Source organism: Dasypus novemcinctus, chromosome 9, assembly GCF_030445035.2.
Source record: "Dasypus novemcinctus isolate mDasNov1 chromosome 9, mDasNov1.1.hap2, whole genome shotgun sequence".
NCBI lineage: Eukaryota > Metazoa > Chordata > Mammalia > Cingulata > Dasypodidae > Dasypus > Dasypus novemcinctus.
The window spans coordinates 109,638,372-109,654,013 of NC_080681.1; the positions used below are offsets into that span (position 1 = coordinate 109,638,372).

General features: G+C 42.4%; 1 protein-coding gene across 1 annotated transcript in view; it reads right to left on the reverse strand.

The window, feature by feature from the left end:
* The window catches only part of MACO1 (macoilin 1), a 56,857-nt gene extending 43,857 nt beyond the window's left edge, over positions 1 to 13,000 (reverse strand). The window contains exon 1 of the mRNA XM_004485098.5: positions 12,722 to 13,000. Coding sequence (XP_004485155.2) covers positions 12,722 to 12,801 — 80 coding nt within the window. The 5' untranslated portion in view covers positions 12,802 to 13,000. The remainder of the gene's footprint in view (positions 1 to 12,721) is intronic.
* Between the last annotated feature and the right edge of the window lie 2,642 nt (positions 13,001 to 15,642).

Consider the following 15,642-nt stretch of genomic DNA (forward strand, 5'->3'; position numbering starts at 1 on the left):
TTTCTGGGTTTTGGAAAAGGAATAACAGCCTCTCTCAGTCATGTTTCTATGGCCTTTTTTTCCAAAGGCATAGATATGTATTTACTTTCCTGATTAAAACTTTTTCCCTGGGGCTGTTTCTGGAATGTAGCTGAATGAAACATGGTACACACCTTAGTCATGCCTAGTCCATTGATTCCCCAGGCAAAGGTTTGTTCTACCTACTGCTCTCTGCCCAAAATGTCCCCAAGACATGGCATGATGCCAGTCTAGTTTACAACATTCTGTTTAATTATTTAAACAGCATTATTCAAAGAACGACAGCCTGCTGAATACTTTTTAATAACTCCATCACTTCAATCTACTGGAATATAAAAGTGATCATCTTTGTGTCAGTGGACTACAGTATTCTGTTTCAATTCTGTAACTTCAAGGGGGGTTCCTTTGTACCTATTTCATTTCTTTCCAAGCAATCCTTTCATACCTTTGATGTTCCTTGACACCCTGTTCTTACTGAGTAGCAATGTAGACGTACAGATATCTAACAAAACTTGAGCTTTGACAAACATATGCAGTACCCTCAGCTTTCCTCAAGTTTTCCTTTTAGGAGGCCTGCCTCTAAAATCAAGAGAATATCTAATTAACAAAGGACTAGTCTGAATTCTGTCGAGTTATTTCAGTCTTAAAGGGTTTTCGAAAGTTTAAGGCACCTGCTTGATTCAGTAAAGTATGCCTATTATCCTTCTACAGGTACATGTACAAAGGTTAAAAGACGAGTAATCTAAAATGACTGCTCATCAGTATAGAAATTCAAATCAATTCCTCTCCTTCAGTGCTGTGAAGGTCATAAGATTTTGCCAGTTCCAAAGAGATGACATTCTAAAAAGGGAGAATATTAGAATTTTAGCCACTATAGTATTCCAAAATAGTTCTTCTAAATCATGAAGAGAGAGAGACGGGAAACGGACTTTGGCCCAGTGGTTAGGGCGTCTGTCTACCGCATGAGAGGTCCGCGGTTCAAACCCCGGGCCTCCTTGACCCGTGTGCAGCTGGCCCACGCGCAGTGCTGATGCGCGCAAGGAGTGCCCTGCCACACAAGGGTGTCCCCCGCGTAGGGGAGCCCCACGCGCAAGGAGTGCACCCATAAGGAGAGCCGCCCAGCACGAAGGAGGGAGCAGCCTGCCGAGGAATGGCGCCGCCCACACTTCCCGGGCCACTGATGACAACAGAAGCGGACAAATATTCAGCAAATAGACACAGAAAACAGACAACCGGGGGGGGGGGGCAGAATTAAATAAATAAATAAATAAATAAATAAATCATGAAGAGAACATGATTATTAAACTATTTTTATATACACAGTTTATTATATGATTTATGGCTAATTTGATATTTTAATCCTCTGATCCAAATAAATTTGCTAATAATTATTAAAATATCTTGAACAAAATTAAAGCATTAATTCAACAAAAAGGTATTTTCCATAATAATATATTTAAACAGTGGCAAACCTTTTGATGGTATTGCAGACTTCTATTCTGGGTGCCAAGTAGGGGAAGGAACACCTGCAATTATTAGGCTTAATGGTGAGGATTCTTTTTTTTTTTTAAGATTTATTTTATTTATTTCTCTCTCCTCCCCCCCACCATTGTCTGCTCTGTGTCCATTCATTATGTGTTATCTTCTGTGTCCGCTTGCATTCTTATCAGGCAGCACGGGAATCTGTGTCTCTTTTGGTTACGTCATCTTGAGGCATAAGCTCTTCATGTGTGCAGCACCACTCCTGGGCAGGCTGTACTTTTTTCATGTAGGGTGGTCTCCTTGCAGGGTGCACTCCTTGCGCGTGGGGCACCCCTACGCAGGGTGCACCCCAGTGTGGCACGGCACTCCTTGCGCGTGGCAGCACTGCGCGTGGGCCAGCTCACCGAACGGGCCAGGAGGCCCTGGCTACCAAACCCTGGACCTTCCATATGGTAGGTGGACACTCCATCAGTTGAGCCACATCTGCTTCCCAATGGTGATGATTCTTCTAAAGTGGATATGAACTGTAAGATTCTTTTCCCCCCATTTTATTCCTACCTTTGCCATTTACAACTACTTTTCAACCTGAATCCATTTAGCAATACTCCCCATCTATGGATTAAAACATGATTAATGAGAATCTCCATTTCCAAGTAAAGTACTTCTTCTTTCCAGTATCTCCAGCTGCTTGTCACCTAGATCATTTTCTGGAGCCCACATAATAACCACTGGGTGACCATCAATCCTTAGTACCTGACCTTTTCATTAGGCAGACTAATGGCCATTTAGTTCACTTGGCCCTTACTACAGAAATAACTGTGGAATATTTCAGTAGATATGCGAGTAGCTATCCATCCCAATCCCTCTATTTCCTTTTCTTTCTGTAATGCCAACTGTAGCATTCAGTATGTAGCATGATACTCTCTGGACCAAACTGCTTTGTCTTCTCTGTTATCAAATACCTCTCCCAATTGGACATCACCTCTAGAAAATGCATTCAGCCCCTTGCCTGGTTTATATTCACACTGGCCATTTGTGACCTATACTCTTGCTACTCAAAGGGTCAGCCACAAGCCAACAGCATCAGCATCATGTATGGGCTTTTTAAAAAAGCAGAAATTCAAAGTCCAGTCCAAACTTATTTAATCTAATTGTGTTTTTAAACACATCCACAAGGCTGTTTGTATGTACATTAAGATTTGGGAAGGACTGGTCCATGGTATAAACTTGTCACTGTCATGGGGCTTCTACTGAATTCCATAATGTCTCAGAGAGAAGACAATGTTCTAATCAGATAATCAGTACTTATCTTTAAAACTACTGGTTGTCTTCCTCTCAATTGGGAATATTCAAACTATTCTTTCATTTTTCTAAATTTCTTTATGATTTATAGCCAAGGTCCCTACTAAATACAATTTAATCTAAACAAAGCACTTTCATTGCTACTAATCCCTTCAGCACATGGCACAACCATCGCTTCCCCGAAAAAGGCTGTCCGGGCCCCAAAGTATAAAGCCTGGCCCCTCCCCCCATTGTATGCTCACATAGCACCCTATACTAAGAGAACATTTAACCACAGTTACAATTAAATAATATTTTGTATAATTTACAGTTTAGATAAAGTCCACAAGAACAAAGGAGCTGCCCTGCTTTATCCTCACAGCCTAGCACAGCACCTTGCCCATTACAGGAGCTTAACAAATATCTCTTGAATGAATGACCTGCAATGCGTAAGAGTGTTTAGGACTGACAGTAGGACTTTTATCAAGCCACACATATACAATAAAGGTATGGAGAGAGATGATACAGAGGTGACTGAGAAGGATGCCTGCACATGGCAACATCAACGAAGATAACAAATGTAGCTTCTGCCTGAAGGATTACTGTGCACCTGCTCCAAATCTGTTCTGACTGACCATTCTTCACACTCTGAAGAAATGAATCTAATCAGCCTTGCTCTGAGTGAAAGGTAAATGGGAGTAGTATGCCATTTTATTAGAAAGAATAAGTCATGCAGGCATTTAGTACAATGGGAGAGTTTGGAATTTCAGAATTTCTGCTTTAAAAACACTTTCAACAGTAGACTTTATGGGGCTTGGGATAGAGGAAGGGTGAATAGGAAAAGAGGAAAGAATAAACAACCCACAGACCCTTAAAAAATTGTGTTAACATAGTATGAACATTAGAAATTCATTTCATACATAAAGTATCACACTTCATACATTCAATAGCAATAATCATCTACCTGATCACGTTATGCTTATATCACTTATATCACCCTTATAACTTTTCCAAATGCTTTCATATTTTTGTTAAAAAAGAAATACAGGGAGGCAGATTTGGTCCAGTGGTTAGGGCGTCCGTCTACCACATGGGAGGTCCTCCTTGACCCGTTTGGAGCTGGCCCATGCGCAATGCTGATGCGCACAAGGAGTGCCATGCCACGCAGGGGTGTCCCCGCGTAGGGGAGCCCCACGCACTAGGAGTGTGCCCCGTAAAGAGAGCCACCCAGTGCGAAAGAAAGTTCAGCCTGCCCAGGAATGGCACTGCACACACAGAGAATTGATGCAGCAAGATGACACAACAAAAAAAGAAACACAGATTCCCATGCCGCTGACAACAACAGAAGCAGACAAAGAAGAACACACAGCAAAAAGACACAGAGAACAGACAACTGGGGGAGGGGGGGAAAGGGAAAGAAATAAATAAAAATAAATCTTTAAAAAATAAAAATAAAAAAAATACACACATTTGCTTATATAGAAAAAAAGAAAACATACTTATAAATTACATGACCGTGATCATTCCAGAGCAGGACCACTAAGGGCTTTTATTTATGCTTACACGTTGTCATATCGTTTGAATTGGCTCATAAGAAGCATGTGTTACTTTTATTTTTTAACTTTTTTTTCTGAAATAATTTCAGACTTACAGAAAAGCTGAAAAAAACAGTACAAAGAATTCCCTTGGGAAACGGACTTGGCCCAGTGGTTAGGTAGGAGTGCACCCATAAGGAGAGCCGCCCAGTGGGAAAGAAAGTGCAGCCTGCCCAGGAATGGCGCCACCCACACTTCCCGTGCCGCTGACAACAGAAGCGGACAAAGAAACAAGATGCAGCAAATAGACACAGAGAACAGACAACCGGGGGAGGGGGGGGGGATTAAATAAATAAATAAATCTTTAAAAAAAAAAAAAGAATTCCCTTATACCTTTCACTAAAAGTCTAGAAATAATTAAACATTTTATCTTATCTGTATTATCATTCTCACCCTCTAAATGTACATTGTTTTTTTTCCTTAAACCATTCAAAAGTTACAGGCATAATACACCTTTACGCCTAAGTTTCCTGAAAACAAGGATATTCTCTTATATAACCATAGTACAATTATCAAAATCAGGAAATTAATATTTACATAGTACTATTACCTAATCTATACACCCCATTCAAATTTCACTAATTATCTCACTAATGAACTTTATAGTCCCCCCCCCCCCCAAAAAAATCCTGGTCTAGACTCTAGGATCATATTTTGCAGTAAGTTATCATATCTATATTGACTTTCTACTTAACAGAGGAGAGATTCCCATTTCAAGAAGGAGAAAATGTCAATGGACTTGAGCAAGACACTCCTGGTACCTGTTGTTGGAAAATGAAGTTAATGACACTTTCCCTACAAACAGTGGAGAGTTTGAGAAGGTCATATGAATTATTACACATAAACAGCATTCAGAAAAGATGAAGTGGCACAATATAGTCAAAGAAAAAGAGGACAGACTTTGGAATTGGACAGTTATGGGTAACTAAAGTAACTAAACTTATGGCAACCTCAATTTCCTCACCTGTGCAACTGAAGCTAATACCCTTAATGGGACTAAATAAGATAGTGAAGATAAAAATATAATAACAACAGCAATAAGAGCAGATAATTTTTTAAGTAATTATTCTGTTCCAGTACTAGCTAAGTATTTTATGTGACTTATCTCAATTATTTTTATAGCAACCCTGTAAAAACAGGAAAAATTATCATCCCCATTTACAGATGAGAAAACTCAGGCTTAAAGTAGGAAAATAAACTTGCTTAAGATCACATACTGTGTAAGGGTCAGGGATAGTATTTGAAGCTAAGTCTACATGGCTTTAAAGTCCATACTTTTATCAAATATGCTGGACTTTCTCTCCCCATGTTAGGTAGTTTATTAAATATTTTCCTAGTTCATACTCCTTCCTACAGATATATTCAAATTACATATTTTTAAAATTCTCCAACAGAAGCAAATTTTTAAAAAACGAGCAGGCATAACTTATGAAAGAATAAGCCCTCAGTATTTTTGTAAACTACAAATTCATAAATTTAACCCACACCTATGAAACTCTGCAGACAAGAATTATAAAGTCAAATGTTCTTTAGAGAAATAACTGTAGCATAAATGGTATGACAACTCAAGATTGCTTTCCAACAATACACACTACTAGAATGGTCATTGTAATTTTATTAAAAATAAAAGTACTCATTTTTTAAAATAAAGAAGTACAATGAAACATGAGGAGTATAGGCTCAGTAAGCCTAGAAAAGGACAAGAAAAAACAATTCTCTGCACAACTGAGAGGAAGACTCAAGCCTCAGGATTTCTCTCATCTGAGACAGGAATTTTTGCTTTGGCCCTGAACATGACAGTCATTGTCTCTAGAGCTCAAGTGTCCTCGCTGCAAGACAGGCAAAGTACTGACTTTGGTACTGAACTGTTTATTTGGTTCGACACACAAAAGTGTTTTGAAGACAAACAAAGTAATAATTTAAAAACAGGGTAAGATTCTTCTAGTCAATCCCCTGTGCTGGGGAGGAAATAGATCCCAAAACAGATCAACTGCATCAGTGCTATGTACCAACACCCCTAAAGTAGACTCGTTGCACCATTTCAACCCACTAAAAGCAAAAACCTTAAAAAGAAAAAAAGGCAACAAAGGAGATGGGATGAGGGATAAATTATTCTGATGTCACAACCCTATGACCCAAAGTAAGCAGCTGTCATTAAGGGCAGCAGAAAAGAAATACAACGGAATAAAGGCCAGAGCTATGCAGGGGCTTCAAAGGCTGGGAATGATAGGTAACTGTAAAAGCTGATGAACTGATGCCAATTTGATGTCAGTTAAGTAATGTCAAATTAAAGATATAAAGTCTCAAATAATATTCTCTAACTGTTGATTACACTTTTTTTTGAAATTTCCATAGCCAGAATGCATGTGCCTGAAGGTGAGACACTTGAGGAAATAGTCACTCCTTAGGTATTTGAAGAAATCCATGATGGAAAAAACATCTAGCAAAGGATATGTGTTTCTACTGTTGGTATGTACTATTTACTTATGCAGCTTGTTGAGCAGCCAACTTATTGCTCTACTGGACCTAATTCTTGAAAATGGTCCAAGCAAAATAATTATGACTGAATCTAATAAGCAAAAAGAATAAAGAAATCAGTATATTTGAAAAGCACACTAAATTTTATCAAGAAAAATAATCCAATTTCAGTATTTCACTTTATGATCTTAACTGTGTGTGTGGAACTTCTCATTCTCCAGCCTCCACCAGATATATACTGCTATCTTGTTATATACCCTTAAGTATTTACCTGGATCGTAGCCTGAAAAATGGCAAAACAAAACAAAATGCATGTGACACATGCAAGCTTGCACATAACCCCAAAGGGTTAAAATCGGAGGGGAGATCTGGGAGAAACAGCAAAAGAAAAAGAATCTAGAAATGTGTTTACAGGAATACAGATTGGGTCCATAATACGTATGCATATAACAAGCAAGAAAGCGAAAATAATAATTTATTAAGTCTACCATTAAAATTCATCTCCAAATCTAATGAGGTTCAAGAACAGCTATGAAGAAAAAGGAGCTTATCACTAATAAAACAGGACATTTTTAAGCAAATAATTTGAAATGGATCACTTTTCACCCTTTCTCCTCTCAATCATGCAGCAGCAATTTAAGGAGATTTTCAAAACATCTAATGAAATAAACTACCATGATTGTTTAGATAAGAAAAATCATAAATGGAAGTTGGAGGAAAGTACTGTTTTTAAGGTAGTATACTACCAGCAAAACTTAAGTGCTAACATTCCAGAGTAGCAGATTTTTAAAACATACTTTGTGGAAACAAAAATAAGGGTTTAGTTAAATGCCTCACTGGACACTCAATTTCTCTATTATTCTTACCCCCTCTCCAACTCTCCTTTAAAACAATACATAACTTATCACTTTTAAGCTGGGTCTAACACTTTTGAAGTGAAAGCCTTCCAAGATTATGAAAACACTTTTAGGCTGTGAGGTTGCAACATTGGTATTTAGGGTTTCAGTTGCAGAACACATGTACAAATCAAGGCAGCCAAGGGTCATGACAGCCTCCATCGGCATATAATAAGCATAGCCCAAAGGAGTCTAAAACTAGGGTTAGGAAACATCATTAAAGAGGCAGGAATAGCAGTAAAGTGACATCTCTGGAGACCAGATCATTTAGACTAGAGTCTGAAAAAGGGAATTAGGAAGCTGAGAAGAATGCAACATTCAATCATTTTAAAAAGTCACTTTCAAGAGCGCCAAAGGTCAGAAAACTCATTTCTGAAATAAAGATGGCAAAAGATACCATATATAGTTGGGCCATTCTTAGTTCTAGTATTAATGGCAAAGCTTCAGGCAACATGCCGCAAGCAGAACTTAACACAAAAAGACAGGAAATATTCACAAATTCATAAGTGAAGGACTGCTTCCTCCAACTATCAATAACAAAGATATAAAAGAGTTTCCTGAAGCTTAAAACACATGCTTTACTTAAAATTCTTATTAAGCTTAGTTGTGTAACAATTTTAACATACAAAAATGTTTCTGCCTTCTGAGTAATACTCAGAAGAGTATTACTGAATACTCTTCTTACAGTATTCGGTAAGAAGAGAACACTCTTCTACTTAACACCCTTATCTTCTTATCCTCCTATTATAAAGTCACAAATTCTCAAGTAAGGGAGTAGTAGGGAGTATGATAAGGTGGAAGGAGGGGGAACCACAGAGAATCCCCGTAAGGCTTTAAAAAAACTACATAGCATTCCAACCCCACCTCCCCTGGAGAATCGCTGCAGGTAATGAGAGATGATAGTTGGGAGTGCGTGGTGCTCAGGTTTGAAGGCAGACACAGGATGAGAATTACAGCCAGAGTGGGAGATCTCGGAATAACAATTGTCATTGTTTTTCATTTTACTTTCTCTTATTTATCAACTTATTTTCATACTTTCCCTAGTACTTTACATCTATCTCATTTGAGTTAGTAAATACTTCCTCACTTAGTGGTAACTGCCCACTTGACCATAAACAGCACAGAGCAAAATTAAGCCATTAAGGCAGCGGACTTGGCCCAGTGGTTAGGGCGTCCATCTACCACATGGGAGGTCCGCAGTTCAAACCCCGGGCCTCCTAGACCCGTGTGGAGCTGGCCCCTGCACAGCACTGATGCGCCCCTGCACAATGCTGATGCGCGCAAGGAGTGCCCTACCACGCAGGGGTGTCCCTGCATAGGGAGGCCTACGTGTAACAAGTGCGCTGCGCAAGGAGAGCTGCCCAGCGCCAAAGAAAGTGCAGCCTGCCCAGGAATGGCACAACAAGATGACGCAACAAAAAGAGACACAGATTCCCCTGCCGCTGATAATAACAGAAGCGGACAAAGAAGACGCAGCAAATAGACACAGAGAACAGACAACGGGACGGGGGAGGGGGCGGAGAGACATAAATAAATAAATCTCTAAAAAAAAAATTAAACCATTGAAGTGTCAGGTGAACCACTAAAACGGTAAACTAAAATTTAATTCAACAGAAATATTTTTACTTTAATCCTAGACCACTGCACAAATTTAAGAGGGTATTACTATGGCTTACTAGTCTATAAATTCCTTGAAGATAAGGAACTGTCTTATCTTACATCCTCCACAGTTGCCTGAGCAATGTTTTTTTTTTGGTTGTTGGTTTTTTTTTTTTAGGAGGTACTAGGGATTGAACCTGGGATCTCGCACATGTGAAAAGCGTGCTCAACCACTGAGCTCCACCAGCTCCACACAAACAATGTTTTATACATAGTAAATTGCTAATGAATTGAAAGAATTAGCTTATAGTACTCACTCAACATTTACTGACCACTGAATGCCTAATGTGTCAGACTATGTGCTAGATCAGATTTTTAAAAAATAACATTGAATTTCAGACCTTAATATAAAAGAAAATGATCACTATTATTGTTTCATTTCTCATATTCTTGATTATTAACTTGACTGTGATAATGTATTTCTGTAGCATGTTTCCACTTTCAAATGATAGGGACATACGTAAATATGCATAACATTAATATAAACTCTAAAATTCATTTTCTTTCTTCCTTGCCCCTGAAACAATTCTAACATAGCCATGATACTAACAATAAATAGTATCATTTAACAATCATCTCAGTAACAGTTGCTGGATTGAAGCCTATGATTGAAAGTATCTCAGCAACAGGATTTTTTTTTAAGACCAAGGAGCAACTAACCACTTTTCTCTATAGTTGTCCCAAATCTTAAGTCTTTCCCGACTCCTTAGAGGATAAACTAAACATGTTCAATTGTGGTAACAACTATGTGGTAAATAGTTTTACATAACATGTCAGAACTTTTTATAAAGTTTCCACGTAATTATCTCTTTTAGTTCTTACAACTTATTTGACAGATGAGAAACCTTTGGGCCTGCCCAAAGTGGCAGAGCTGGGATTTTGAGTCTGAACCTAGATCACATAAAGCCTGGGTCTAGCACTCTTTCTACCACAGCTGTCCCCTTCTCTACCAAAACTCAGGAAGTTGTACATACCAAGAACATAAAAATAATAATTCCATGAAAGGTTGGGCTATGAAACAATAGACAGTGGTTACCAAAATTGTCAACATAGCCTCAGGAAAAAACAACACTGTTTAATGAGACTAAAATTGGCCAGATGTTGAGAAACAAAATGGTACATAGATGGTGTGAAAAAACAAATCACTATAGATTTAAATTTGATGATCAACTGATTTACAACTAACCCACTCACTGTTCGCTTTAAAAACAACTGGAAATTTTCTAAATCCCTTTCCAAAAGCAGAACTCTACTTGGGGGAAAAAAACTATCGTCTTGTCCTTCAGTCCAATACGTCATCATATAAATTAATAAGCAGATAAGCGAATTGAGACTCTCATTTGATATATGATTTCCTGGTTGCTGCAATCAAGGAAAGATAGATAGAAATATATTTGGGTCTTTTATTAACACTTAAATCAAAAAGAATTCCAAAAAGAGAAAACAGATTTAAGAGATGAAGCACTCACTGTTGGTTTTTAAAATGTTACAGATAAAGTTCTAACTTGCATAGAGTATTTATTATACCTATGGGGTAAGAAAATTCAAATTCCAAAAGATTAGCAGTAAAATAATGCATTAAACAAGTTCCTTCTTCTCCCTGACTGCCTACCATGGGGCAGGTATTAAACTGGGTATATTTGTTTCAACACAACAAACTGAAATACAACAGAAAATACATAAACAATATGGGACTCTCAATCTTCTTGCAATAAATGGAGGTACATCATCATGTTAGAATAAACTGCAGCCATTCAAATATGAGTTGTCCATCGTTTACCAACTCTGTTTAACATACTTTTTCTATTCTTATATCACTATCAGAATTAATTGTTCAAACCAGTTTCAATAGCCAGGAAAAAAAAAAGCCTTTCTTTATTTAAGAAAATAGGGTAACTTCCCGTATTCACTAAATCTGTAGGAAAAATTAGTTGTTTTTGCTGTTTTTGCTAAAATAGGGTTTACTCACAGCTGTATCCTTAGTAGCTAAAACAGTGCCTGCCATATAGTATATATAGTTATTGAATGAATCATTCCTATGATCTATGTCTCATTACATAAGGTAAGTCCAAGAACTTTTTACTTTAATTGAATTCTTAAATGCTTTTAAACTTGAATTAAAGAAAGAAAGAAAGAAAAACAATCTTACATCAGTCAGCTGCTGTGGAAAGCAAGCTTTCCGTATGTGTAAACAGTAGCAAGGTGTGCAGTTATGCTGAGACAACTTGAGTGTCATCAGCCACCTCATGTATTTCTCTAAGTCCCACAGCTAGAAGAGCTAAATTGTAGAGCGCTACCAGAACTAAATTAAGCCTATATCCACATGCTGAGAATTTGCCTTTGCGAACTAATTACTTCACCAATGAAATCATTTCTTTATCAAGAAAAGTACCATTTAGAATTAACATTCTGAGAAGATACAGAAAATAACAGTCATGCACAAATTCTGCTTGGGGAAGCTATGACTGTCATTAAGTTGTCCCATGAACCTGCAGTCTTTCTCCCCCTCAGAGTGCTGAAAGTAATTTCTATTTAAAGGGACAACGCTGTTCTTTCGGAGAAAAAAAAAAAAAAGCGCGAGTTTAGAGAAAATCCCTAGAAAAAGGTTTGAAGAAAACTATTGCTTGGAATTGCCAAAATAATGTTTGCTTAAAAAAAATGATCATCAGCCTCTTCCGAAGCTGGAGCCGGGCTTGAGAGCACGATTTGGGGGCACCGGCTTCAGTCCTCGGTGCCAAGTTTGAGATCCCACTGGAGAAGTAGAAAGCGAAAGATGGGACAACGTGGCCACCAGCCCAGGCCGCCGGCAGCCCAGCGGGAAGGGACACTGCTTGCTCCCAACTTTGGGGAGTCCGGCAGGTCGCAGCAGCCTTTGCCCCCACGCACAAGCCCACGCGCCTCCCGGCTCAGCCCGGCAAACTCCCCAGCCAGAGCCGGGCTTGGGAGCCAGCGGAGGCCCCTCGGGGACCGCGGCGCGGGTGCGGGGCGCGGGTGCGGGGCGCCGGGCGGGGAGGGGGCTCGCCGCCCCTCCCCCCGGGGGCCCGGGCCCTGCCAACGGCGGCGCGGCTCCCTCAGCCGGCGCCCTGGCCGCCGCGCCCTCCCAGCCCGCCGGCACCAGCCCCCTTCACGCCCCGCGCCCCCGGGGCGGGCCCCCGGCGGGCCGGCGAGTGCTCCCCGGGTGGCGCTCCTCAGGAGAACCCCCGGCGCGGGCGTGCGGCCTAGTCGGAGTTACATAACGGGGCCGGGCCCCTCCGGAGCCGGCCGAGGGCCGCCGGGCGCCGGGCCCGGGGAGGCGGAGGTGCCGCCGCTCACCTGCCGTAGATGCCCTCGGTGATCCGGTTCCGCTTTAGGGGGCGGCGGAGCTTACTGCAGTCGGCGTTCCGCCGCTTCATCCTCCCACTGGGGGGCCGGGTGCCCGCGCCGCCGCCGCCGTCCCTCACCTCAGCCGCCGCCGGCCCGCCCCGCTTCGAGCCTGGACTCTACCCCAGGGGCCGGTCACACAGACATGGAGCCAGCACCCGGGGGGAGGGGGGACGGGGAGGGGGGGCTCGGAGCCTCCTCCGCCTTCGGAAACAAAGAAATGACAATTCCGGGGCCCGCCCGCCCCAGCACCAGCCAGCCTTCTGCCCCGCCTCCTCGGCTCCGACGGACGGCCCTCGGAGCCAATCGAAGGCGCGGCCCTGCCGCTGCCGGCCAACCCCAAGGCTCGCTGAGGCAAAACGGACTGTAGAACCCGCCTCCTGGAAGGACAGAAGAACTCGCCAATCATTATTCCGTCTGGGCCTGTGACTGGGCCTATCCGAAAAGGTTTAAATAGAGCTTATAAATAGGCCCTATAAATATAACATCCTATATTATGCCTTGTTGCAAAGGTCCACTTCGTTATTATGGGATTGCGTTTCATTGCATTCTAATTCATACTAGAACATACCGTGCTATATTGCACTGTAAGCTAGCATCTGGCAATACATTCACTGGGAGGCCTGGGTGTGCGGCATGTGCGGTCCCTGCGCTAACATGTGCTTCAGTCAGTTGCGTCATTATGTAAGGGGCTTGCAGTATCCTCCCCACTCGGGAGCATCCCGGGAGCAGCGGCGGGGCCCTTTCTGCGGACACCAGAGCACTCGGCCAAGGCAGCCGCGTCAGCGCGCGACCGGGGTACGAATGACAAAGCACCACACACACGCACACACACGCCCGGCCTGCTTCCCGCGACATGGTGACAGCGCGCCGGCCAATCGGGAGAGGCGGAGGGCGGGGCCTGTGCCCCGCCTTCTAGAGTTCGCGTCCTGGGAGGCGGGGCCGTGAGTGCGCGCGACGTCGCGCAAGGCTGCTGGGGGCTGTGTCTGGCGGCGTGGCCGGAGCTCCACGTCCGCAGGGCGGCCGAGCAGGGGCCCCGACTCCGCGGGCAGCGCGCCGGTGGGGCCGTGCGAGGGCTCGGCCGCCGCGTGTCGGCGTCGGGGGCGTGTCTGTCCCAGCGCTGAGGCCGCGGCTGCGGGCCGCTCGGCGCGGTCCGGCGGTTGGCCAGGCCCCTCGGAGGCGGGATCGCCGGGCCTGCGACCCTCCCGGTGTAACACTCGTTGAGCTCCGATTTTGTGGCAGGCGCCGGGCTGAGTTTCTGTTTGCTCATTTACTCCTCGTAGGCCCCTGCAACATAGGTATTGCAAAGGAAAACAATTAGAAAAGACAGGAAAGATTTTTTTTGAGAGAGAGAAAGATGGCATTTTAAAGAAAACTAGGAGGATGTAGAAAAGTGACAGGGCGGGGAAAACAAAACCACAGACATCAACCTTAACAAACCGCTGTTACCATCGTATTTCCTTTTTTCCCCCAGTTTTCCTCCTATGGATAATAAAAATAATAGTTACTCAATTCGTAGATTGCTCTTTATTTAGCATAAGCATTTTAAGCCTTCAGAAATATTTCTGATGGCTGCAAAATGTCCTATTGTGGCTGCACCAACTTTTCACCTACAGTGTGGTAGTAGGTGGTCTTTCAGCACGTACTTAAAACTTCCCAGAAGTAGATGCCCTCTTGTTCTGTCCTGGGATGGGTGGACCTCTCCCTGTCCTGTGATTTCCCCCTTGTTCAATTCCCACCCAAAAGCAGAACTTGTAGTTTATACTGCATTGCAGCATGGTCCATCGCTGCTCTTTGTTACTTTCTCCTGTTCACAAATCTTCAAAGATGCCCCAGTGACCAAAGAGAAAAACCTTTCTTTACATTATGCCTTCCAAAGCTGGTCTCAATCAGGGTCCACCCTTTTCAGGCTGTCCCAAGCAAGCAAGCCTTATATCCTCACAGTTCTTAAACCCACTGTTACTGTAACTTCCCACTTTCCTGTCCATGCTATTACTAATTTGTGGTTTCTTAGGTTAGGCTTGTCCATCACGTAGACAGAAAGCTTTTTAGAGATCCAATTCATACCCTGTAGAGAGGCAGTTTAGAAAAAATGGGAAGAGTATCTACTTTATCTTACGAGAGTTGAAATTCCAGCTTGGCCACTTACTTAGTAGCTTGGGCAAGTTACAAATTTCTCAGAACCTCTGTTTCCACTCAGGTTTGTTTTAAAGCTTGGAGGTAATGAACTTTAAGAGCCAGACCTCAGTAGGCACTTAATAAATGTTCACTGCTGTTAACAGTATACTTGTTTTTTCATCCTCGCTTTCACTCTAGCATGTTGCTAACGTGGCACTGGGAGGCCAAGGATAACAAACTCTGAGCTTTGTGAAAGTACCTGAAAGGAATGCACTGCTTAGAGCCAGCTACCAAGGTGGATTGGTTCATGGATGAGGATACCAATGGGACCTAAATCAATATGGCTGGAAGTTTGAAGGCGTTGGAAGAACAGGTACATGGCAAGGTCCTGGCCCTACGGAGGCCCCAGACCTGAAGAGCCTTTATCCCCCTGACTTCAAGGCCTCAGATTTCCTGGAGCATGATAGTAAGACAGCAAAATCCATGAGGTTAAGAGCCAGATCTGTGGTCGTTTCCACTCCCTGCTCTATCCCTGTTGTCTAGCATAATGCCATAGTACATTGTGGAATGTATGGATGAGTAATCCAGAGAAAAGATGAGCGAGGCTCTGGGGACACGTGACAGCTTTTACATCTAGCCTGCCATCAAATAGGTTCCTGACAAGGACACCCCATACTGCGGCCAAAGTGTGGAGTGCCATGGGAATATGTGGCTGAGAGTTACTGTTGGGTTGTATAGGAGCAGAGAAAAGAATC